The following is a 25,127-nucleotide window of genomic DNA, read 5'->3' as shown; positions in this document are numbered from 1 at the left end:
CAGGCGTCTCAAACACAGTCAGGGGCTCTAAAGCGCCCGTTACCTCAGATGGTCGACACAGACACTGACTCCAGTGTCGACGGTGAGGAAACAAACGTATTTTCCAGTAGGGCCACACGTTACATGATCACGGCAATGAAGGAGGTTTTGAACATTTCTGATACTACAAGTACCACAAAAAAGGGTATTATGTGGGGTGTGAAAAAACTACCCGTAGTTTTTCCTGAATCAGATGAATTAAATGAGGTGTGTGATGAAGCGTGGGTTTCCCCCGATAAAAAACTGCTAATTTCTAAAAAATTATTGGCATTATACCCTTTCCCGCCAGAGGTAAGGGCGCGTTGGGAAACACCCCCTAGGGTAGATAAGGCGCTCACACGCTTATCAAAACAAATGGCGTTACCGTCTCCTGATACGGCCGCCCTCAAGGAACCAGCTGATAGGAAGCTGGAAAATATCCTAAAAAGTATATACACACATACTGGTATTATACTGCGACCAGCAATCGCCTCAGCCTGGATGTGCAGTGCTGGGGTGGCTTGGTCGGATTCCCTGACTGAAAATATTGATACCCTGGACAGGGACAATATATTATTGACTATAGAGCATTTAAAGGATGCATTTCTATATATGCGAGATGCACAGAGGGATATTTGCACTCTGGCATCAAGAGTAAGTGCGCTGTCCATTTCTGCCAGAAGAGGGTTATGGACGCGACAGTGGTCAGGTGATGCGGATTCCAAACGGCATATGGAAGTATTGCCGTATAAAGGGGAGGAGTTATTTGGGGTCGGTCTATCGGACCTGGTGGCCACGGCAACGGCTGGGAAATCCACCTTTTTACCCCAGGTCACCTCTCAGCAGAAAAAGACACCGTCTTTTCAGGCTCAGTCCTTTCGTCCCCATAAGGGCAAGCGGGCAAAAGGCCACTCATATCTGCCCCGGGGCAGAGGAAGGGGAAAAAGACTGCAGCAGACAGCCTCTTCCCACGAACAGAAGCCCTCCCCCGCTTCTGCCAAGTCCTCAGCATGACGCTGGGGCCTTACAAGCGGACTCAGGCACGGTGGGGGCCCGCCTCAAGAATTTCAGCGCGCAGTGGGCTCACTCGCAAGTGGACCCCTGGATCCTGCAGGTAGTATCTCAGGGGTACAAATTGGAATTCGAGACGTCCCCCCCTCGCCGGTTCCTGAAGTCTGCTTTACCAACGTCTCCCCCCGACAGGGAGGCAGTATTGGAAGCCATTCACAAGCTGTATTCCCAGCAGGTGATAATCAAGGTACCCCTCCTACAACAGGGAAAGGGGTATTATTCCACGCTGTTTGTGGTACCGAAGCCGCACGGCTCGGTGAGACCTATTTTAAATCTGAAATCCTTGAACACTTACATACAAAGGTTCAAATTCAAGATGGAATCACTCAGAGCAGTGATAGCGAACCTGGAAGAAGGGGACCATATGGTGTCTCTGGACATCAAGGATGCTTACCTCCATGTCCCAATTTGCCCTTCTCACCAAGGGTACCTCAGTTTTGTGGTACAGAACTGTCACTATCAGTTTCAGACGCTGCTGTTTGGATTGTCCACGGCACCCCGGGTCTTTACCAAGGTAATGGCCGAAATGATGATTCTTCTTCGAAGAAAAGGCGTCTTAATTATCCCTTACTTGGTCGATCTCCTGATAAGGGCAAGGTCCAGAGAACAGTTAGAGGTCGGAGTAGCACTATCTCAAGTAGTACTACGACAGCACGGATGGATTCTAAATATTCCAAAATCGCAGCTGATTCCGACGACACGTCTGCTGTTCCTAGGGATGATTCTGGACACAGTACAGAAAAAGGTGTTTCTCCCGGAGGAGAAAGCCAGGGGGTTATCCGACCTAGTCAGGAACCTCCTAAAACCAGGCCAAGTGTCAGTGCATCAATGCACAAGGGTCCTGGGAAAAATGGTGGCTTCTTACGAAGCGATTCCATTCGGCAGATTCCACGCAAGAACTTTTCAGTGGGATTTGCTGGACAAATGGTCCGGATCGCATCTTCAAATGCATCAGTGGATAACCCTGTCTCCAAGGACAAGGGTGTCTCTCCTGTGGTGGTTACAGAGTGCTCATCTTCTAGAGGGCCGCAGATTCGGCATTCAGGACTGGGTCCTGGTGACCACGGATGCCAGCCTGAGAGGCTGGGGAGCAGTCACACAGGGAAAAAATTTCCAGGGCTTGTGGTCAAGCATGGAAACGTCACTTCACATTAATATCCTGGAACTAAGGGCCATTTACAATGCCCTAAGTCAGGCAAGGCCTCTGCTTCAGGGTCAGCCAGTGTTGATCCAGTCGGACAACATCACGGCAGTCGCCCACGTAAACAGACAGGGCGGCACAAGAAGCAGGAGGGCAATGACGGAAGTTGCAAGGATTCTTCGCTGGGCGGAAAATCATGTGATAGCACTGTCAGCAGTGTTCATTCCAGGAGTGGACAACTGGGAAGCAGACTTCCTCAGCGGACACGACCTCCACCCGGGGGAGTGGGGACTTCACCCAGAAGTCTTCCACATGATTGTGAACCGTTGGGAAAAACCAAAGGTGGACATGATGGCGTCCCGCCTCAACAAAAAACTGGACAGATATTGCGCCAGGTCAAGGGACCCTCAGGCAATAGCTGTGGACGCTCTGGTAACACCGTGGGTGTACCAGTCAGTGTATGTGTTCCCTCCTCTGCCTCTCATACCCAAGGTACTGAGAATCATAAGAAGGAGAGGAGTAAGGACTATACTCGTAGCTCCGGATTGGCCAAGAAGGACTTGGTACCCGGAACTTCAAGAGATGCTCACGGAAGACCCGTGGCCTCTACCTCTAAGAAAGGACCTGCTCCAGCAGGGACCATGTCTGTTCCAAGACTTACCGCGGCTGCGTTTGACGGCATGGCGGTTGAACGCCGGATCCTGAAGGAAAAAGGCATTGCGGATGAAGTCATCCCTACCCTGATCAAAGCCAGGAAGGATGTAACTGTGCAACATTATCACCGTATTTGGCGTAAATATGTTGCGTGGTGTGAGGCCAGGAAGGCCCCTACAGAGGAATTTCAACTGGGTCATTTCCTGCAAACAGGACTGTCTATGGGCCTAAAATTAGGGTCCATTAAGGTTCAAATTTCGGCCCTGTCAATATTCTTCCAAAAAGAACTAGCTTCAGTTCCTGAAGTTCAGACGTTTGTCAAGGGAGTACTGCATATACAGCCTCCTTTTGTGCCTCCAGTGGCACCTTGGGATCTCAATGTAGTTTTGGGGTTCCTAAAATCACATTGGTTTGAACCACTCACCACTGTGGACTTAAAATATCTCACATGGAAAGTGGTAATGCTGTTAGCCCTGGCTTCAGCCAGGCGTGTTTCAGAATTAGCGGCTTTATCCTATAAAAGCCCTTACCTAATTTTTCATACGGACAGGGCAGAATTGAGGACTCGTCCTCAATTTCTCCCTAAGGTGGTTTCAGCATTTCACTTAAACCAGCCTATTGTGGTGCCTGCGGCTACTAGGGACTTGGAGGATTCCAAGTTACTGGACGTAGTCAGGGCCCTGAAAATATATGTTTCCAGGACGGCTGGAGTCAGAAAATCTGACTCGCTGTTTATCCTGTATGCACCCAACAAGCTGGGTGCTCCTGCTTCTAAGCAGACTATTGCTCGTTGGATTTGTAGTACAATTCAGCTTGCACATTCTGTGGCAGGCCTGCCACAGCCAAAATCTGTAAAAGCCCATTCCACAAGGAAAGTGGGCTCATCTTGGGCGGCTGCCCGAGGGGTCTCGGCTTTACAACTTTGCCGAGCAGCTACTTGGTCAGGGGCAAACACGTTTGCTAAATTCTACAAATTTGGTACCCTGGCTGAGGAGGACCTGGAGTTCTCTCATTCGGTGCTGCAGAGTCATCCGCACTCTCCCGCCCGTTTGGGAGCTTTAGTATAATCCCCATGGTCCTTTCGGAGTCCCCAGCATCCACTAGGACGTCAGAGAAAATAAGAATTTACTTACCGATAATTCTATTTCTCATAGTCCGTAGTGGATGCTGGGCGCCCATCCCAAGTGCGGATTGTCTGCAATACTTGTACATAATTATTGTTACAAAAATCGGGTTATTATTGTTGTGAGCCATCTTTTCAGAGGCTCCTCTGTTATCATGCTGTTAACTGGGTTCAGATCACAAGTTGTACGGTGTGATTGGTGTGGCTGGTATGAGTCTTACCCGGGATTCAAAATCCTTCCTTATTGTGTACGCTCGTCCGGGCACAGTATCCTAACTGAGGCTTGGAGGAGGGTCATAGGGGGAGGAGCCAGTGCACACCAGGTAGTCCTAAAGCTTTTACTTTTGTGCCCAGTCTCCTGCGGAGCCGCTATTCCCATGGTCCTTTCGGAGTCCCCAGCATCCACTACGGACTATGAGAAATAGAATTATCGGTAAGTAAATTCTTATTATATATATATATATATGTGTATGTGTGTATATATATATATATATATATATATATATATATTTCTCTATCGTCCTAGTGGATGCTGGGGTTCCTGAAAGGACCATGGGGAATAGCGGCTCCGCAGGAGACAGGGCACAAAAAGTAAAGCTTTAGGATCAGGTGGTGTGTACTGGCTCCTCCCCCTATGACCCTCCTCCAAGCCTCAGTTAGATTTTTGTGCCCGGCCGAGAAGGGTGCAATCTAGGTGGCTCTCCTAAAGAGCTGCTTAGAAAAGTTTAGCTTAGGTTTTTTATTTTACAGTGAGTCCTGCTGGCAACAGGATCACTGCAACGAGGGACTTAGGGGAGAAGAAGTGAACTCACCTGCGTGCAGGATGGATTGGCTTCTTTGGCTACTGGACATTAGCTCCAGAGGGACGATCACAGGTACAGCCTGGATGGTCACCGGAGCCTCGCCGCCGGCCCCCTTGCAGATGCTGAAACGAGAAGAGGTCCAGAATCGGCGGCAGAAGACTCCTCAGTCTTCTTAAGGTAGCGCACAGCACTGCAGCTGTGCGCCATTTCCTCTCAGCACACTTCACACGGCAGTCACTGAGGGTGCAGGGCGCTGGGAGGGGGGCGCCCTGGGAGGCAAATGAAAACCTTTTTTGGCTAAAAATACCTCACATATAGCCTCCGGGGGCTATATGGAGATATTTAACCCCTGCCAGAATCCATTAAAGAGCGGGAGACGAGCCCGCCGAAAAAGGGGCGGGGCCTATCTCCTCAGCACACAGCGCCATTTTCCCTCACAGAAAGGCTGGAGGGAAGGCTCCCAGGCTCTCCCCTGCACTACAGAAACAGGGTTAAAACAGAGAGGGGGGGCACTAATTTGGCGTTAGAAATATATAAAAGATGCTATAAGGGAAAACACTTATATAAGGTTGTCCCTATATAATTATAGCGTTTTTGGTGTGTGCTGGCAAACTCTCCCTCTGTCTCTCCAAAGGGCTAGTGGGTCCTGTCCTCTATCAGAGCATTCCCTGTGTGTGTGCTGTGTGTCGGTACGTGTGTGTCGACATGTATGAGGACGATGTTGGTGAGGAGGCGGAGCAATTGCCTGTAATGGTGATGTCACTCTCTAGGGAGTCGACACCGGAATGGATGGCTTATTTAGGGAATTACGTGATAATGTCAACACGCTGCAAGGTCGGTTGACGACATGAGACGGCCGACAAACAATTAGTACCGGTCCAGACGTCTCAGAAACACCGTCAGGGGTTTTAAAACGCCCGTTTACTTTAGTCGGTCGACACAGACACGGACACTGAATCCAGTGTCGACGGTGAATAAACAAACGTATTCCTTATTAGGGCCACACGTTAAGGGCAATGAAGGAGGTGTTACATATTTCTGATACTACAAGTACCACAAAAGAGGGTATTATGTGGGATGTGAAAAAACTACCGTAGTTTTTCCTGAATCAGATAAATTAAATGAAGTGTGTGATGATGCGTGGGTTCCCCCCGATAGAAAATTATGGGCGGTATACCCTTTCCCGCCAGAAGTTAGGGCGCGTTGGGAAACACCCCTTAGGGTGGATAAGGCGCTCACACGCTTATCAAAGCAAGTGGCGGTACCGTCTATAGATAGGGCCGTCCTAAAGGAGCCAGCTGACAGGAGGCTGGAAAATATCATAAAAAGTATATACACACATACTGGTGTTATACTGCGACCAGCGATCGCCTCAGCCTGGATGTGCAGAGCTGGGGTGGCTTGGTCGGATTCCCTGACTAAAAATATTGATACCCTTGACAGGGACAGTATTTTATTGACTATAGAGCATTTAAAGGATGCATTTTCTATATATGCGAGATGCACAGAGGGATATTTGCACTCTGGCATCAAGAGTAAGTGCGATGTCCATATCTGCCAGAAGATGTTTATGGACACGACAGTGGTCAGGTGATGCAGATTCCAAACGGCACAAAGGTGTATTGCCGTATAAAGGAAGAGGAGTTATTTGGGGTCGGTCCATCGGACCTGGTGGCCACGGCAACTGCTGGAAAATCCACCGTTTTTACCCTAAGTCACATCTCTGCAGAAAAAGACACCGTCTGTTCAGCCTCAGTCCTTTCGTCCCTATAAGAGTCATATCTGCCCAGGGATAGAGGAAAGGGAAGAAGACTGCAGCAGGCAGCCCATTCCCAGGAACAGAAGCGTTCCACCGCTTCTGCCAAGCTCTCAGCATGACGCTGGGACCGTACAGGACCCCTGGATCCTACATGTAGTATCCCAGGGGTACAGATTGGAATGTCGAGACGTTTCCCCTTCGCAGGCTCCTGAAGTCTGGTTTACCAAGGTCTCCCTCCGACAAGGAGGCAGTATGGGAAGCAATTCACAAGCTGTATTCCCAGCAGGTGATAATCAAATTACCCCTCCTACAACAAGAAAAGGGGTATTATTCCACATTATATTGTGGTACTGAAGCCAGAAGGCTAGGTGAGACCTATTCTAAATCTAAAAAAATTTGAACACTTACAAAGGTTCAAATCAAGATGGAGTCACTCAGAGCAGTGATAACGAACCAGGAAGAAGGGGACTATATAGTGTCCCGAGACATCAGGGATGCTTACCTCCATGTCCAAAATTTGCCCTTCTCACTAAGGGTACCTCAGGTTCGTGGTACAGAACTGTCACTATCAGTTTCAGACGCTGCCGTTTGGATTGTCCACGGCACCCCGGGTCTTTACCAAGGTAATGGCCGAAATGATGATTCTTCTTCGAAGAAAAGGCGTCTTAATTATCCCTTACTTGGACGATCTCCTGATAAGGGCAAAGTCCAGGGAACAGTTGGAGGTCGGAGTAGCACTATCTCGGATACTGCTACAACAGCACGGGTGGATTCTAAATATTCCAAAATCGCAGCTGATCCCGACGACAAGTCTGCTGTGCCTAGGGATGATTCTGGACACAGTCCAGAAAAAGGTATTTCTCCCGGAAGAGAAAGCCAGGGAGTTATCCGAGCTAGTCAGGAACCTCCTAAAATCAGTGCATCATTGCACAAGGGTCCTGGTAAAGATGGTGACTTCCTACGAAGCAATTCCATTCGGCAGATTTCACGCAAGAATTTTTCAGTGGGATCTGCTGGACAAATGGTCCGGATCGCATCTTCAGATGCATCAGCGGATAACCCTATATCCAAGGACAAGGGTGTCTCTCCTGTGGTGGTTACAGAGTGCTCATCTTCTAGAGGGCCGCAGATTCGGCATTCAGGATTGGATGCTGGTGACCACGGAGGCCAGCCCGAGAGGCTGGGGAGCAGTCACACAAGGAAAAAATTTCCAGGGAGTGTGATCAAGTCTGGAGACTTTTCTCCACATAAATATACTGGAGCTAAGGGTAAATTTATAATACTCTAAGCTTAGCAAGACCTCTGCTTCAAGGTCAGCCGGTATTGATCCAGTGGGAAAAACATCACGGCAGTCGCCCACGTAAATAGACAGGGCGGCACAAGAAGCAGGAGGGCAATGGCAAAAACTGCAAGGACTTTTCGCTGGGCGGAAAATCATGTGATAGCACTGTCAGCAGTGTTTCATTCCGGGAATGGAAACTGGGAAGCAGACTTCCTCAGCAGGCACGACCTCCACCCGGCAGAATGGAAACTTCATCGGGAAGTTTTCCACATGATTGTAAACCGTTGGGAAATACCAAAGGTGGACATGATGGCGTCCCGTCTGAACAAAAAACGGGACAGGTATTGCGCCAGGTTAAGAGACCCTCAGGCAATAGCTGTGGACGTTCTGGTAACACCATGGATGTACCAGTCGGTGTATGTGTTCCATCCTCTGCTTCTCATACCTAAGGTACTGAGACTTATAAGACGTAGAGGAGTAAGAACTATACTCATGGCTCCGGATTGGCCAAGAAGGATTTGGTACCCGGAACTTCAAGAGATGCTCACAGAGGACTTGTGGCCTCTGCCGCTAAGAAGGGACTTGTTTCAGCAAGTACCATGTCTGTTCCAAGACTTACCGCAGCTGCGTTTGACGGCATGGCGGTGGAACGCCGGATCCTAAGGGAAAAAGGCATTCCGGAAGAGGTCATTCCTACCCTGGTCAAAGCCAGAAAGGAGGTGACCGCACAACATTATCACCACATGTGGCAAAAATATGTTGCGTGGTGTGAGGCCAGAAAGGCCCCACGAAGAAATTTCAACTCGGTCGATTCCTGCATTTCCTGCAAACGGGAGTGTCTATGGGCCTCAAATTGGGGTCCATTAAGGTTCAAATTTCGGCCCTGTCGATTTTCTTCCAGAAAGAAGTGGCTTCAGTTCCTGAAGTCCAGAAGTTTGTCAAGGGAGTATTGCATATACAACCCCCTTTTGTGCCTCCAGTGGCACTGTGGGATCTCAACGTAGTTCTGGGATTCCTCAAATCACATTGGTTTAAAACCAGTCAAATCTGTGGATTTGAAGCATCTCACATGAAAAGTGACCATGCTCTTGGCCCTGGCCTGGACCAGGCGAGTGTCAAATTGGTGGTTTTTTTCTCAAAAAAGCCCATATCTGGTTGTCCATTTGGACAGGGCAGAGCTGCGGACTCGTCCCCAGTTCTCTCCCTAAGGTGGTGTCAGTGTTTCACCTGAACCAGCTTATTTTGGTGCCTTGCGCCTACTAGGGACTTGGAGGACTCCAGGTTGCTAGATGTTGTCAGGGCCCTGTAAATATAGGTTCCAGGACGGCTGGAGTCAGGAAAACTGACTTGCTGTTATCCTGTATGCACCCAACAAACTGGGTGCTCTTGCTTCTAAGCAGACTATTGCTAGTTGGATGTGTAATACAATTCAGCTTGCACATTCTGTGGCAGGCCTGCCACAGCCAAAATATGTAAATGCCCATTCCACAAGGAAGGTGGGCTTATCTTGGGCGGCTGCCCGAGGGGTCTCGGCTTTACAACTTTGCCGAGCGGCTATTTAGTCAGGGGCAAACACGTTGGTAAAATCCTACAAATTTGATACCCTGGCTAAGGAGGACCTGGAGTTCTCTCATTCGGTGCTGCAGAGTCATCCGCACTCTCCCGCCCGTTTGGGAGCTTTGGTATTATCCCCATGGTCCTTTCAGGAACCCCAGCATCCATTAGGACGATAGAGAAAATAAGAATTTACTTACCGATAATTCTATTTCTCGGAGTCCGTAGTGGATGCTGGGCGCCCATCCCAAGTGCGGATTATCTGCAATACTTGTACATAGTTACAAAAATCGGGTTATTATTGTTGTGAGCCATCTTTTCAGAGGCTCCGCTGTTATCATACTGTTAACTGGGCTCAGATCACAGGTTGTACAGTGTGATTGGTGTGGCTGGTATGAGTCTTACCCGGGATTCAAAATCCTTCCTTATTGTGTACGCTCGTCCGGGCACAGTATCCTAACTGAGGCTTGGAGGAGGGTCATAGGGGGAGGAGCCAGTACACACCACCTGATCCTAAAGCTTTACTTTTTGTGCCCTGTCTCCTGCGGAGCCGCTATTCCCCATGGTCCTTTCAGGAACCCCAGCATCCACTACGGACTCCGAGAAATAGAATTATCGGTAAGTAAATTCTTATATATATATATATATATATATATATATATATATATATGTATGTATGTATATATTTATATATATATATATATATATATATATGTGCGTGTGTGTGTGTGTGTATGTATATATATATATATATATATATATATATATATGTTTGTGTATGTATGTATGTATATATATATATATATATATATATATATATATATATATATATATATATATATAATCTTTTCTTTCTGTTTTTGTATGCTTTGCCTGTCCATTGCGGGTCAAAACTTCCCAAGGGTTGCACAGGTACTCTCAGTACTACGTGCTCGGAGGCACCTCTTGTATAGCGGTGGGAGGGGGTTCTACGGACTAGTCATTACCTCTGTGGGCCAGGAACATAGCAGACCTGCATCATTCCCAGTCAAGTTATGCCTCAACAAAATCTACTGGCGAACCTTCTTGGGCTAGCAATATTTGAAAATGTCTCTCAGACTCGACAGTCTTTAAACAAAATAGTGGCCTCTATGGGTAACACTATTAAGAAATGTCAGCCACCTCCGGCTATAACCTTTCCTGGGGAGGAACTGGACTCCACTGACCCAGAGTGGGAGGATACATCTGCCTGGGAGGAAGAAGAGTTGACTACAGGTTCTGGAGTCAGGCTGTTGATGCTATTTGGGGTAATGGAGGTGTGGGGTGTGGTGCCTCTGGACTGGCTGAGCTGGATGGCTTTAGTGTGGCATACCTTTACATTCTATTAACACTTTTCACTTATTAATTTTTTTAACACTGTCTCTATTTTAATTACATTTAATTTTTGTATCACTTTCTCTATAGCTTCGGCTTCCTAAATACTAATTTATTAACACTATAGTTTTTTCACTGGTATGCTGCCCTGGGCTTATTGGCTTATGCTGGCGTTTTGGGGTGCCACACCCTGCACTTAGATATAGCGCTAGGGACCCCAAATATACAGAGACGCCTTGATGCGACTTTGGGGCTTATTCACACATTTGCGCAAATATGTGTAACCAAGATCTCTGAATTCTAATATTATGTGGGATTTATATCTGGTTACTGTTATCATTCAAGGTGCTCGGGGAAACAATGTGTCTTTCTTTCTTGCCTAGAAATACCCCTCCCTTTCGATATGTCTGTTGATGCTATTTGCCAGACTCTCAATCTACAGGAGACCGTGGCTGAGACGGGTTCATCCTCTCTGTTTAAGCGACAGAAGAATCAGGTCACAGTTTTTCCCTATTTTTGTATTTTGACAATACCATAAGAGAGGCTTGGCTCAAGCCAGTTCCAGATTTCAAGCTCCCAAGAAATTGAGATATCTGTATCCGTTTGCTGGGGAGAATACAAAATACCTCCGAAAGTGGATGCTCCAATTACTCGTCTCTCAAAAGCGGCAGTTAGCCCTTCTGTACAATGAGTGATGTTAAAGGATCCTACGGATAGGAAGACGGACACAGTTCCTAAGTCCATGTTTGCCTTGTCAGGAATATGTGTCCTATCCTTGCAAGTGCTTGAGTTCTTAAAGCAGTGGATGCATGGTTGACACAAGTGGTGACACGAATGCAGTCCGATGATCCATCCAAGGCTATTCAGTTGTCTGAACAGATTTCAGAGGCGCTCACATATGTAGGGGAAGCTTTGCTGGATTCTGCCTCCTTACAATCACGCACTCTGCTTTGGGCATGACAGCAAGGTGGTCTCTTTGACTTTGTTCTTGGAACACTGATTCCTATACGAAAGACAAGTTAACGGCAGTTCCTTTCCAGGAAGAAATTCTTTGGTTCGGAACGTACCAAGATTATTTCAAATACCGCTGGAGGTAGAAGCCCTTTTCTTCCGATGGCTGCTTCAAAGCCAAATCCTATGCGGTTTCGCACCTTTCAGACACAAGGCATTTGCAGTTTTCAGTCCTTTTTGTGGTTTTTCCACACCACCACACAGGAGATTTCGAGACAGGGGAGTTCAGGGAGCCCGTAAACCAGCTTCCAAACCAACATACATGCCTACTGCATGACTGTTTGACGCTTGCCCAGGAGTCCCTGGTGGTTGGGGCCTGCTTACTCCAGTTCAGGAACGTTGGGCTTCAATCGAACCCAGACCTGTCATTTCATGGGGTTACATTCTAAACCTCGACACTTCGGCTCCCAGCCGTTTTTTCAATGCACCCTTTCTTCAGGACTCTTCCAAGCGTCAAGGTCTCATTTAGGCGGTTTCATCTCTTTAAGAACAAGGAGTAGCAAGCTCAAGGCTTTCTTTATCATCCACTAGGGGTCACTGGAGTACTCTTGGGATATGGACGGGCGTAGCCGAACAAAGGCACTGAATATTCAAATTTAGGACTCCCCCCCCCCCCCCCCCCCCCCCCCCTCCATATCCCCAAGTACCTCAGTGTACTTTGCCAGTGTTTTTTCGGTGCTCACAGCATGAACATGACACATTTCAGAAGATTTTTATTTTTATTTTTAATTTTTACACTTCCCGTCCCAGTTTCTGGAAAAACTTGGGTCCGGGATGGTGCCGCTGCAAGGCAGCGTATGGCGTGTCGGTCCTCACAAAGAGCACCCTCACAGCCACAGGCGCTATAAGGCAGCGCATGGCGTGTCGGTCCTCACAAAGAGCACCCTCACAGCCACAGGCGCTATAAGGCAGCGCATGGCGTGTCGGTCCTCACAAAGAGCACCCTCACAGCCACAGGCAGCCACTGTCTCCTGCAAGCTGAACGGAGCTTACAGGAAGAAGCTCCGTCACAGCCAGGATGAGACAAAGAGCTGGAAGAAAACAGCAGACACGAGTGAAGAAGCTGGAGGCTGAAACGGAGCTTACAGAGAGAAGCTCGTCACAGCCAGGATGAAAGCGGCACAAGGTAGGGGTGTCAGGGCGGTCAGCTCACGCTGCCGCCCTGCTGTGTGAAAGTGTAATACTGTACAGAGAGCTGGCCACCGCTGAGCACGCCGCTGAAGGGTCCCGCTGAAGTACGAGAGAGCGGCCGCACGTCACTCAGACGCCGGCCGCTCTCACTGTGCTGATGGCCCGGCACCACTACACGCCGCCGAGATCTCCGTGCGATGAACTAGCGCAAAGCGGCCGCACGTCACTCAGACGCCGGCCGCTCTCACTGCGCTGATGGCCCGGCACCACTACACGCCGCCGAGACCCGTGTGTTAAAGAGCGGCCGCACGTCACTCAAGGACGCCGGCCGCTCTTCCAGTGAGACACCGCACACCGCTGATGAGGACACAGGGAGACTGTGTACTGCTGTAGGAAGGCGCTTCCGGACGGCTCCCCGGCGCTAGATACAGGCTCTCCTGCTCTCCCTGCACCCGATCCCCGTACGCGGCAGGTAACATGGGGATGCAGGGGGGGGGGGGAGGGGGAGTAATGCCCATAGCAGCAGCAAAGGCTGCATGGGTTCAAAATAGACAAGCAGCGCAGCGTTTTAAACAATGTAGACTGTGTATAATATCAGTGAGAACTGTGATATATGTTTCAGCACGTTTTATATATATAATATATAATGACGCTTTTTGCTGGCAAAACTGTCTATAATATCAGTATGAACTGTGATTATAGGTTTAAGCACATTTTATATATATATATAATATATATATGAGGCTTTGGCTGGCAATAGGTTATCAGTGGCATAACCTATTGCAGGTTTAACCATGTTTTCTGTTATTTTTGGTTAAGGCTGCAAGATAATAACATACACTGCAGGCAGTGTTCATATTAATGGACTAAATGCATGTATTTTACTGTATCCTACACCTGGGTTATCACTGTATAATAGGCTATTAAGCCTATAGTAACTGTATAATAGGCTATTAAGCCTATATTAAAACTGCAGCAGGTAACCTGTACTGTGATTTTCTGTGAAAGCATGGCATGACGGCCATTTTAATCATTGCTGTTTTTCCAGTTATAATTCCAGAACATTCCGCCCATACACCTCTACTCCACAAGGAGGCGCAGGGGTGTTAGTGGGAATTTTTAGTTCAGGATTATTCTAGAACATTCCTGCCCTACATCTTTAAGCCACCAGAAGGCGCAGGGGTGTTAGTAGGAATTTGGTTCGGGTTTCATGCCCATGTGAACTGCTTTTCACATAAAGAACACTTTAGTTTCCTAATAAATATGCTGTTCAGCAATAACATATATATATAGATATATATGCCATATAATAACTTTATTAAGTCGTGCAAGTGTCTGTTTGTTGCCTATTATGATGTCTGTCTACATAGCGAATAAGGCTCTAGTGCAGACTAAAATTGTTAACATTGGCAATTCAAATTAAAACAGCGGTAATCGGAGTCTCGGAATGACTCCGCCAGCGCTAACAAAAGACAGTCTTTCCAAAGGGCCAATTTTCCTTTGGGTACCAGAGTGTTTATTTCACTGGTCTTATAATTTAATGCACGATTCTATGTCAAATCTCACACCGATAACTACGAGTGAGAAGGGTACATTAGTCCAGCACTCAGATAGTGCGGGGTTTTGGACAACCATACATAATCGTTTCCAAAAGGACGCGATCCGCCATTGGTATATGCGTTTCTGTCAAACATTATAAAAACCCCAGATACATGTGGGTCACTAGAATCTATGTATGAAACCATGCCGATCACTGTTAAAATAAGCTGCAGAGTATATCTGTAAAGCTTCTGCTAACGCCGGTTATTTTCATGGTCGCTAGTTAAGCGCGACAAGGCCAGAGCTTGTTTGCTCCTACATTTGATCTACTTGTAACGGCATTTTATCCCTTTAGGATATTCAGCCATTAGCGCATACAGTATACTTGTAACGGCGTTTTATCCCTTTATAAGAAACAGTCACGCTTTGTAACGACATGACGTTACAGTCAGCAAGCCAGTGGTTTGATGACCTCTTTTACAATTGTGGAAGCGCGTCTTTTCATGTTACATTTGCGAGGTTTCAGGACTTCAACTCATATATGTCTCAGCTATTTACAGCTTAGAGTACAAAACTGCTTCTGTCGAACGGTTTGGCAGTTTGTCATTTAGTCTTTGCTGGGTTATAAACCAGGCAATAGTACGCCAACAGAGTCAGAGTTACTTATTCCCCTCTGTTTGGGCAAAACCAAACAGCTCCGTTGCAATATCAATCAGCAAGTCATTTGCTACAGTTAGAAAATGGATTTTCTGCAGTTAGTTTTTGCTTATTGGAGCCACAAAATTGTATAATTGCATTTGATCTTCACAATGCGTATTTACCCAGTCCGGTTTCTTCATCACAGGTTCTAGCGTTTGCAAATCGCCACAACCATTAGCCATTTCATTTCTACCGTTGCTTATCGCTTCCGGTATTTACCAAAGTGATGTTGTGATGATAGCTTATCTCACATAAGAACTATGTATCAACAAAGTTCCTCTAGCTTGCGCTACTAAGGTATACTGCGGTAGCAGATCAAGTTCGAAAACAATCGCATCTAAGTCTGTCTAAACGATGTCAATTCCTAGGTAACATTATGAATACGGTAAATCAAATACTTTTACCTACTACACCAGCAAGAATAAAAGTACACGCACACTAGCGGTACATTGGTGTATTCACCTATTAAGAATAAAGATGTGTTTTCAATTTAGTTCGCCACCCTTCACTCGCGTTTCCCACAGAGGGACAAGGGTGCATATACTCTGGACGACAGTCACAGAGAGTCAGGATTTGTAGTTAAAATCAGCGCAAAGGTTCTAAAACACGACAGATTGCTGTCGATAAATGTCCTAGAACTCTGTGCATTTTACAATGCAATAAATGATTCGCTTTCAGTCTGACCAGGGATAGACTCTGGTTTCTCTTCAGAACGAATAAATCTTTCGCTTTTTAGTAAAGATTTTCGTGGAGAGAAACAACCGTGAGTTTCATGTAATTTTGTTTTTTTTCATGCCTGGCTCACGCTGGCCTTAAGCAGTCAAACGAAGCAACGGCAGTTGCATACACAACAACCAGTGAGAACCAAGAAGCCGCATGGCAATGCGGCAGGTAACTCAAATCTTCAATGGCTCAGAACGCCATTATGTGAAAATGTCAAGAGATCAATCCGTGAGTGGACATCTGTTAGACAGATGGTCTCACCCGTCAGCATTTGGATCTTCAAAACTGGACATTAAATCCAGAGGTGTTTCATATCTGAGTCCACGGAAGGAGGTTACCCTCAAGTATACATGATGGCATCTCGCCACAATTACAAAAGCTCAGTATGTGTACAAAACAGATCACAAGGGCAGTGGCGGTGAAGTCTCTCACATTCATGGGGTCATTCAGCATCGTGTATCTGGCTCCGCCATTTTCCGTTTCTCTCTCCGTTGCCAAAACGGATCAGAAGACAGTTCGTCACAGTCATACTGGTGGTATCTCATGGATTTCGTAGAAGTTTGCTTCTCGAATTTTCAAGGAATACTTGCACACGATCTTGGCCCGCTCATAATACGTCCAACCTGTTACATCAGGGAACGTTCTTTTACCCATACTTATCTATATACTTATTATCTATGTACCGCAGCTGCGGTTGACGGGGTGAGGGTTCAGACCGCCCTCTTAAAAAATAAAGCATTACAGTATCGGTTATACCAACCATGTTACGAAATAGTAAGCCGCTTAAGGCAGCTCATTATTAAAAAAAAAAAAAAAAAAAAAAATTTAGTGTGTTTACATAGGTTGTAAACCTCGGAAGTTTCCAACATCATACTTCAAGTTACCCGTATTCTGTTAAACGGGGTGGGATGGAAAACTATGTTCATCTGCACTAAGTGTGCAGGTATCTGTGTGGTAAACGTATTTTCAAAGACGTTTGCCTCTATTTGCGTCTGTAAACATCTTTCTACAAGGTGTCACCAAAGTTCAGACTCTATTTATCCCACCTACAGCGCCAGGCGATTTGAGGTTGGGTTCAGATTTATTACAGTTTTCATATTTTGGAACCCTTTCGACAAATGGGAATTAAGTTTCATATTTTTTGAACCCTTACAACAAATGAGAATTAAGTTTCTCACTTTGGAAAACATTTTTCTTCTAGCCTTGTCGTCGGCAAGGGTGCTTCGGCAAGGGTTTTGTTTTCATATTTGGGTGCCTTGTATTCCAAGCCACCGTATTTAAGTTTCTCATGACAAAGCAGATCTTCGGACGAAATCCGCTTTCGTATTCTTCACATCAATATACCAATAGTGGTTCCTGTGGGGACAGCACATTCTAGAATTCTGAATGTGGTACACGCATTACGCGTTTATATATGTACCGAACGTCTACAGTACGTGATATGAATACGTTGTTTGTTCTATATGATACTGCGAACTGGGGTTAGCCAGTTTCTCAGCAGACATTATCCAGTTGGATAATAATGACTACAAGTCAGGCTTACTTTAAGGCTAAGTTACAATCGCCTACGTCAGTAATAGTTCATCCCACAGGTTCTGTGGGAATGTCAGACCCAGCGGGTCGTGGAGCGTCTACGACGCGGCTACATAGCCTTCAGTGCACCACGTTTGTGCACGTTTACACGTTATGAATGGTGGCGCCATCAGCATTTAGCTTTGGGCTGCCTACTGTTACAAGTATCAAACAGCTCTCCCGCCCACGAGGGAAGCTTTGGTACGTCCCAAGAGTACTCCAGTGACCCCTAGTGGATGATAAAGAAAATAGGATTTTGGTACTTACCAGGTAAATCCTTTTCTTTGAATCCATAGGGGGCACTGGACGCCCACCCAGAGCAGTTTTACCTGGGTTGTTTTAAGCTCAAGGGAGCTTAGTGAACAAATTTTACTTGGGTGGTATTAAGCTCAAAGGAGCTTATGGTAACACATTTTCACCGATTGGCTCAAATTATAAAGTTCTATCGGTTAAGGTGTCAACTGTTTAGTTGACAATAAGGTTACGGATCAACTTTGTGGTTGTCCGTTATGTTATAGGGATTCTCCATTGTCAACCTCTCTATATCCTGTTCGCTCAGTAAAAAACACTGAGGTACTTGGGGATATGGAGGGGGGGGAGAGTCCTAAATTTGAATATTCAGTGCCTTTGTTCGGCTACGCCCGTCCATATCCCAAGAGTACTCCAGTGCCCCCTATGGATTCAAAGAAAAGGATTTACCTGGTAAGTACCAAAATCCTATTTTTACTCAAATCTTTTTCTCGTAATCAAACCGGGCGGTTAGTTTCGACCAATTCTGAAATTGAAATGTTTCAATCCTTACCTTTTTATGTGGATAAATTCAAGATGAAGTCCATTCGTTCAGTTATCTACACCATGGAAGCAGAGGAGTTTTTGGCTTCCATCGACATAAAGGACGCCTACCTCCACATTCCCATCAGGTTTGCAGTGGGTCCTTGGCGTTTCGAATTCCAGGCTCTCCTATTTGGCCTTTCCACGGCTCTTTGGGTGTTCACGAAGGTTATGGCTCACATGATTGTGGTGCTGAGATGTCAGGGAGTCAACATAACTCCTTACTTAGACGACCTATTGCTGAAGTCTCCTTAAGAGTAGATTCTTCAACTACAATTGCAGCTCATGATGAACACAATCTTTACTTACCATAGAATCTTTCTCTGAGTCCGTCTGGGGGGTGCTGTGATCCCTTCCCATTTTTGTTTGGTTTATTGGTTGTTGGTTCTGGTTGTTGGTTCTGTTTTTTTTTTGTTTGTTCTTGTTTTCTCTCGGCTTTGTTAAACTTTTTAATTGAGGGTCTTTTCCCATGTGACAATTGGGTTGATGGGAGGGGTTTAGAGTGGAAGGAGTTGGTTCTTTTCATAGCTTTGTGCCAAACTCCATACTCGCTCTCTAACCCAACAGTAAGTGCACAGCGTCCCCCAGATGGACTAAATTAGTGGACACTATGGTGAATTACCAAAGCAGCCCTTACTGTAGGGAAAGTTTTGAAGTTGATGTGCAGAAATTCTTGTGTCCAAAATTAGCATTTTTACGATTAAATAAAGGTAATTACACAAAATGGACGAATAAAAGGAGAAAAAATGCGAAGAGTGAAATTTCCACTCAGAAACTGGTCACAAGGTGAAAGCCAAAACCCTAAGTGTGTGTATTATTAATGTGACGTTTCGGGGACTTTTCCCTTTCTTCAGGCAGTCTGAATATGGCTTTTCACTGGTTGAGGAAAACAGGAATTTGTAAATTGATTGTTCTTTGTAACTAAAAATCATTGTTTTTCTTCTTAGGTTTTCGTTTCACCTCTGTGAGAGGAGATAAAGTGGATATTTTATATAACAACATCAAACATGCCATTTTTCAGCCTTGTGATGGAGAGATGATTATTGTACTTCATTTCCACCTCAAGGTAAATTGTAATACATCAACCCAAAGATGTTTGGAACATACTTATTGGAATATATGCCCTAATCTAACATGCCACATGCAATCTCTGCAAACAGAATGCCATAATGTTTGGAAAGAAGAGGCACACAGATGTCCAGTTCTATACAGAAGTTGGAGAGATCACCACAGATCTTGGAAAGCACCAGCACATGCATGATCGAGATGACCTGTATGCTGAACAGGTGAGCAAGGACCGTCCTTGTCTAAGACAAGTCATTGGCAGTGATTAACTGAGATCTATGCTGTAGCTGGGAAATGTCCTACAAAATGAGTAGTGTACTTCAGCTGTATGTTTCATTAGGAATAAAACATAGCGCTTTTATACAATATTACTGGTATTCACTGTTGCAGAAAAGAGGGAGGGCTTAAGGGTATTTGGATGATAGGTCGACCCTAATTAGGTCGACATGTAAAAGGTCAACAGTGCGTATGGTCGATAGGTTCAAATGATCGACATGACAATGATCGCCATACATGCTGTCAACACAAGTTTTTCTGAATATTTTGTCAACGTTTTCATACTTTAACATCCATGTGGACTACAGAGTGTTCACTCTAGAAATTAAATGGGTCATGGCGCCGGACTCTGGCATATGCGGCGAAGCCACGCGTGCGCCCGAAACGGGGACGCGGCCACGCAAATTAGGGTGTGTGGCCATGCTTACGTCATTTTAGTCGGCGGTGCGGCCCACAGACGCTACTATAGAGAACGTCTGTGGCCGGCGACGTCACTTTTGGGGGCGTGCCCAGCACCTCCGTCGGTGCTGGGCTTCCCCCAGCTCTCTCCCAATGCGTGAATGGATGCCGCGCGCATACACACGGCATCTTTACACGCTGGGAGGGCAGGAAGCGGGCGGCTGTTCTAGCATGGCGCAGCAAAAAGGGCAGGGCGGGTTTTGCCTGCTAAAAAATGGGCAGGGCGCAGCGCCCTGCTAAAACAGCCTAGAGTGAACACTACTACAGTTGGGAATAGTAACCTTGCATGGTGATCGAAGCAGTACTCTAATTGGGGTTCCATGTGCTTTGACTGAGAAAACGACACAAAAAAACCTTTAAGAATGATGTCAACCTTTTTTGTACCACTCAATCTTTTCCATGTTGACCATATGGGATGGACCTATTGACTGTCGACCTAATTAAGGTCGACCTATTGATTCATACCCGTCTTGAGCTGCTCTGGAAGTTATTCTGGAGAGTCACGATGGGTGATGAGTTGAAGAGTTACTGTGCTGACATGTTTCTTGACCAGTGCTGTTTCCTGCTGTTGAGAGGGTGGCAGACTTTTTAATTAAATAGTATTGCAAGCGGCATGGTGTGGACATACCTATATGCTGTGTTTTGGACAGGTAATTTTGAGGGAAGCCCAAAGTGGATGTAGACATATAATCAAGGATTGTTAAATGATTGCGTCTGAGGCTCAGCATAGACATCTGAAAGGATAGATGATTGATGTATGTGGGAGAGCTTGCAGTGGAACAGACCCCCCTCTCCCCTTTTTTCCTTTCTTTTTCATCCACTAGAGGTCACTGGAGTACTCTTGGGATATGGACGGGCGTAGCCGGGATTGGCACATTTAAATATTTAAATTAGTAACTGGTTACCCCCTCCATACTCCCATAGAGACTTCAGTTTTTTTCTGTGCCTCCAGTCGGGAAGATACTAGTGGATGTGAGCTCCACAGAAACTTAAAGGTTTTTTATTTTTTCTTACTTTTTCCACACTCCCTTCCCAGTTTATAAAGAAATTTGGGTCCGTGTTTGTTGGTGCTGCAGAAGAGCAGCAGATGGTCTGCCGGTGCTCATAAAAAGGGCCCCGCCATTGACTACTATCAGCAGAGCTGATTGCAGCCTCCGGCTGCACATGGAAGCAGGACGGTGCTTAGCAGAGAAGCCCCGTCATGGCCTCCACGGGTGGTGCAGGTACTGAGCGGTTAGGCAGCTCTCACTGCCGCCGCTCACTCACTTCTATCACTTGATTGTTAATATGACTGTATTTATTTTTTATCAAACCCGTCTTATAATGTGAACTGTTTGGGCTCCGTGTAGCCTTTGGCTGAGACAGTCGTCACATGTAATAGAGACGCTGCCTGCCACACTACCGCCCGCTCCCTAGTCCCGCTCCCGGCCGCCGGCCACTTAACCCGGCGCCGCAGGACGCTTACAGGGGGAGCCAGCGAGCAGTCTCCAGCACTGCCGCAGGGACGCTCCCCGCCTCTCCGGCGCCCACACACACCTCCTCCCCGGTGCCCACACACACCACCTCCCTCCCACGGTTCACTGAACAGATCTGGAGAGGAGAGCGGGCGAGCTAGCCGCGGACAGCTTCTGCCGCGGCAGGCTCTTTACTCCGCTCCCCAGTCTCCGGCTTGCAGGGGAGAGGAAGCTCCCTAGCCCGGCCACTGTCAGAACAGCGCCGAGCCGCTCCGTACACTTGCTGCTCCCCGGTCCCTGCTCCCGCCGATCAGTGCCGGCTCCTGGAGCGCGGCTCCGACGGAGCTCAAAGGGGAGGTGAGTGCCAAGACCGCGGTGAGCTCTCATTGCTGCCGCGGTCCGACGCTGCAGTAGAGAGGGAGGGAGGAATGCCCGCAGGTAGGCCCCAGTAACTAAGCTGCGGTTAGGCACCAGACAGCTCAAGATTTTTAAGCCTGTGAGGGGTCAAATTAGTTTCAGTCTGCTGGGCGATATTAGAGCCTCTGTTACCTCTCAATCTGGGTGTGTGTGTGTGTGTGTGTGTGTGTGTATGTATGTATGTATGTGTATATATATATATATATATATATATATATATATATATATATATATATTCTCTAACGTCCTAAGTGGATGCTGGGGACTCCGTAAGGACCATGGGATTAGCGGCTCCGCAGGAGACTGGGCACAACTATTAAAGAAAGCTTTTAGACTACTGGTGTGCACTGTCTCCTTCCACTAAGACCCTCCTCCAGACTTCAGTTAGATTCTTGTGCCCGGCTGAGCTGGATGCACACTAGGGGCTCTCCTGAGCACCTAGAAAGAAAGTATATTTAGGTTTTTTATTGTACAGTGAGATCTGCTGGCAACAGACTCACTGCAGCGAGGGACTAAGGGGAGAAGAAGCGAACCTACCTAACAGGTGGTAGTTTGGGCTTCTTAGGCTACTGGACACCATTAGCTCCAGAGGGATCGACCGCAGGACCTGACCTTGGTGTTCGTTCCCGGAGCCGCGCCGCCGTCCCCCTTACAGAGCCAGAAGCAACGAAGAGGTCCGGAAAATCGGCGGCAGAAGACTTCGGTCTTCACCAAGGTAGCGCACAGCACTGCAGCTGTGCGCCATTGCTCCTCATGTACACCTCACACTTCGGTCACTGATGGGTGCAGGGCGCTGGGGGGGGGGGGCGCCCTGAGGGCAATATGACACCTTGGCTGGCAAATATACATCATATATAGTCCTAGAGGCTATATAGATGTAAAATTACCCCTGCCAGTATTCCAGAAAAAGCGGGAGAAAGTCCGCCGAAAAGGGGGCGGGGCTTCTCCCTCCGCACACTGGCACCATTTTTCCCTCACAGCTCCGCTGGAAGGAAGCTCCCTGGCTCTCCCCTGCAGTCTGAACGCTACAGAAGGGTAAAAAAGAGAGGGGGGGCACTAAATTTAGGCGCAGTATAGATAATATATATATATCAGATATATAAAAAAGCAGCTATAAGGGAAAACACTCATTGATAGTGGGATCCCAGTGTTATATAGCGCTCTGGTGTGTGCTGGCATACTCTCTCTCTGTCTCCCCAAAGGGCTTTGTGGGGTCCTGTCCTCTGTCAGAGCATTCCCTGTGTGTTTGCGGTGTGTCGGTACAGCTGTGTCGACATGTTTGATGAGGAGGCTTATGTGGAGGCGGAGCAGATGCCTGTAAATGTGATGTCACCCCCTGCGGGGACGACACCTGAGTGGATGGTGCTGTGGAAGGAATTACGTGATAGTGTCGACTCCTTACATAAAAGGTTTGACGACATACCAAATGTGGGACAGCCGGCTTCTCAGCCTGTGTCTGCCCAGGCGTCTCAAAAGCCATCAGGGGCTCTAAAACGCCCGCTACCTCAGATGGTTGACACAGATGTCGACACGGATACTGACTCCAGTGTCGACGACGAGGAGACTAATGTAACTTCCAGTAGGGCCACACGTTACATGATAGAGGCAATGAAAAATGTGTTGCACATTTCTGATGTTACCCCCGGTACCACAAAAAAGGGTATAATGTTTGGAGAGAAAAAACTACCAGTAGCTTTTCCTCCATCTGAAGAGTTAAATGAAGTGTGTGAAGAAGCGTGGGCTTCCCCTGATAAAAAGCTGGTAATTTCTAAGAGGTTACTAATGGCGTACCCTTTCCCGCTAGAGGATAGGTCACGCTGGGAAACATCCCCTAGGGTGGATAAAGCGCTCACACGCTTGTCAAAGAAGGTGGCACTACCGTCTCCGGATACGGCCGCCCTGAAGGAATCTGCTGATAGAAAGCAGGAGGCTATCCTGAAATCTATATATACACACACAGGTGTTATATTGAGACCGGCTATAGCTTCAGCCTGGATGTGCAGCGTTGCTGCTGCGTGGTCAGATTCCCTGTCAGAAAATATAGATACCCTAGACAGGGACACTATTTTGCTAAACGTAGAGCATATAAAAGACGCACTTTTATACATGAGGGATGCACAGAGGGATATTTGCCGGCTGGCATCCAAAATTAGTGCAATGTCCATTTCTGCCAGGAGAGGGTTATGGACTCGGCAGTGGACAGGTGATGCAGATTCCAAATGACACATGGAAGTTCTGCCTTATAAGGGTGAGGAATTGTTCGGGGATGGTCTCTCGGACCTCGTTTCCACAGCAACAGCTGGGAAGTCTACATTTTTACCCCATGTTCCCTCACAACCAAAGAAAGCACCGTATTATCAGGTACAGTCCTTTCGGCCCAATAGGGGCAAGCGGGTTAAAGGCGCGTCCTTTCTGCCCAGAGGCAGAGGTAGGGGAAAGAAGCTGAAGCATACAGCCAGTTCCCAGGAGCAAAAGTCCTCCCCCGCTTCCTCTAAGTCCACAGCATGACGCTGGGGCTTCACAGGCGGAGCCAGGTACGGTGGGGGCACGTCTCAAAAATTTCAGCAATCAGTGGGCTCGCTCACGGGTGGATCCCTGGATCCTTCAAGTAGTATCTCAGGGGTACAAGCTGGAATTCGAGACGTCTCCCCCCCGCCATTTCCTCAAATCTGCCTTGCCAACCACTCCCTCAGGCAGGGAGGCAGTGTTACAGGCAATTCAAAAGCTGTATTCACAACAAGTGATAGTAAAGGTGCCCCTACTTCAACAAGGAAGGGGTTACTATTCCACAATGTTTGTGGTACCGAAACCAGACGGTTCGGTGAGACCCATTTTAAATCCTTGAACACATATATAAAAAAATTCAAGTTCAAGATGGAATCGCTCAGGGCGGTTATTGCAAGCCTGGACGAGGGGGATTACATGGTATCACTGGACATCAAGGATGCCTACCTACATGTCCCCATTTACCATCCTCACCAGGAGTACCTCCGGTTTGTGGTACAAGATTGTTATTACCAATTCCAGACGTTGCCGTTCGGTCTCTCCACGGCTCCGAGGGTCTTTACCAAGGTAATGGCGGAAATTATGATACTCCTTCGAAAGAAGGGAGTTTTAATTATCCCGTACTTGGACGATCTCCTGATAAAGGCGAGGACCAGAGAGCAGTTGTTGGTAGGGGTAGCACTATCT

The 25,127-nt window shown here is 47.1% G+C and overlaps 1 protein-coding gene and 1 pseudogene across 1 annotated transcript in view; both read left to right on the top strand.

Moving 5' to 3' along the window:
- Window positions 1–25,127, top strand: part of SUPT16H (SPT16 homolog, facilitates chromatin remodeling subunit) — a 162,799-nt gene that overhangs the window by 89,604 nt on the left and 48,068 nt on the right. Inside the window, exons 18-19 of the mRNA XM_063913510.1 lie at window positions 19,212–19,330; window positions 19,425–19,550. Of these exons, the coding sequence (XP_063769580.1) occupies window positions 19,212–19,330; window positions 19,425–19,550 (245 nt within the window). The remainder of the gene's footprint in view (window positions 1–19,211; window positions 19,331–19,424; window positions 19,551–25,127) is intronic.
- On the top strand, window positions 15,830–15,951 carry LOC134961842 (U5 spliceosomal RNA; annotated as a pseudogene).

The sequence above is a fragment of the Pseudophryne corroboree genome, chromosome 1, assembly GCF_028390025.1.
Source record: "Pseudophryne corroboree isolate aPseCor3 chromosome 1, aPseCor3.hap2, whole genome shotgun sequence".
NCBI classification, from domain to species: domain Eukaryota; kingdom Metazoa; phylum Chordata; class Amphibia; order Anura; family Myobatrachidae; genus Pseudophryne; species Pseudophryne corroboree.
Note: the sequence above shows the minus strand (reverse complement) of the source record. Positions and strands in the feature narration are given on the sequence as shown.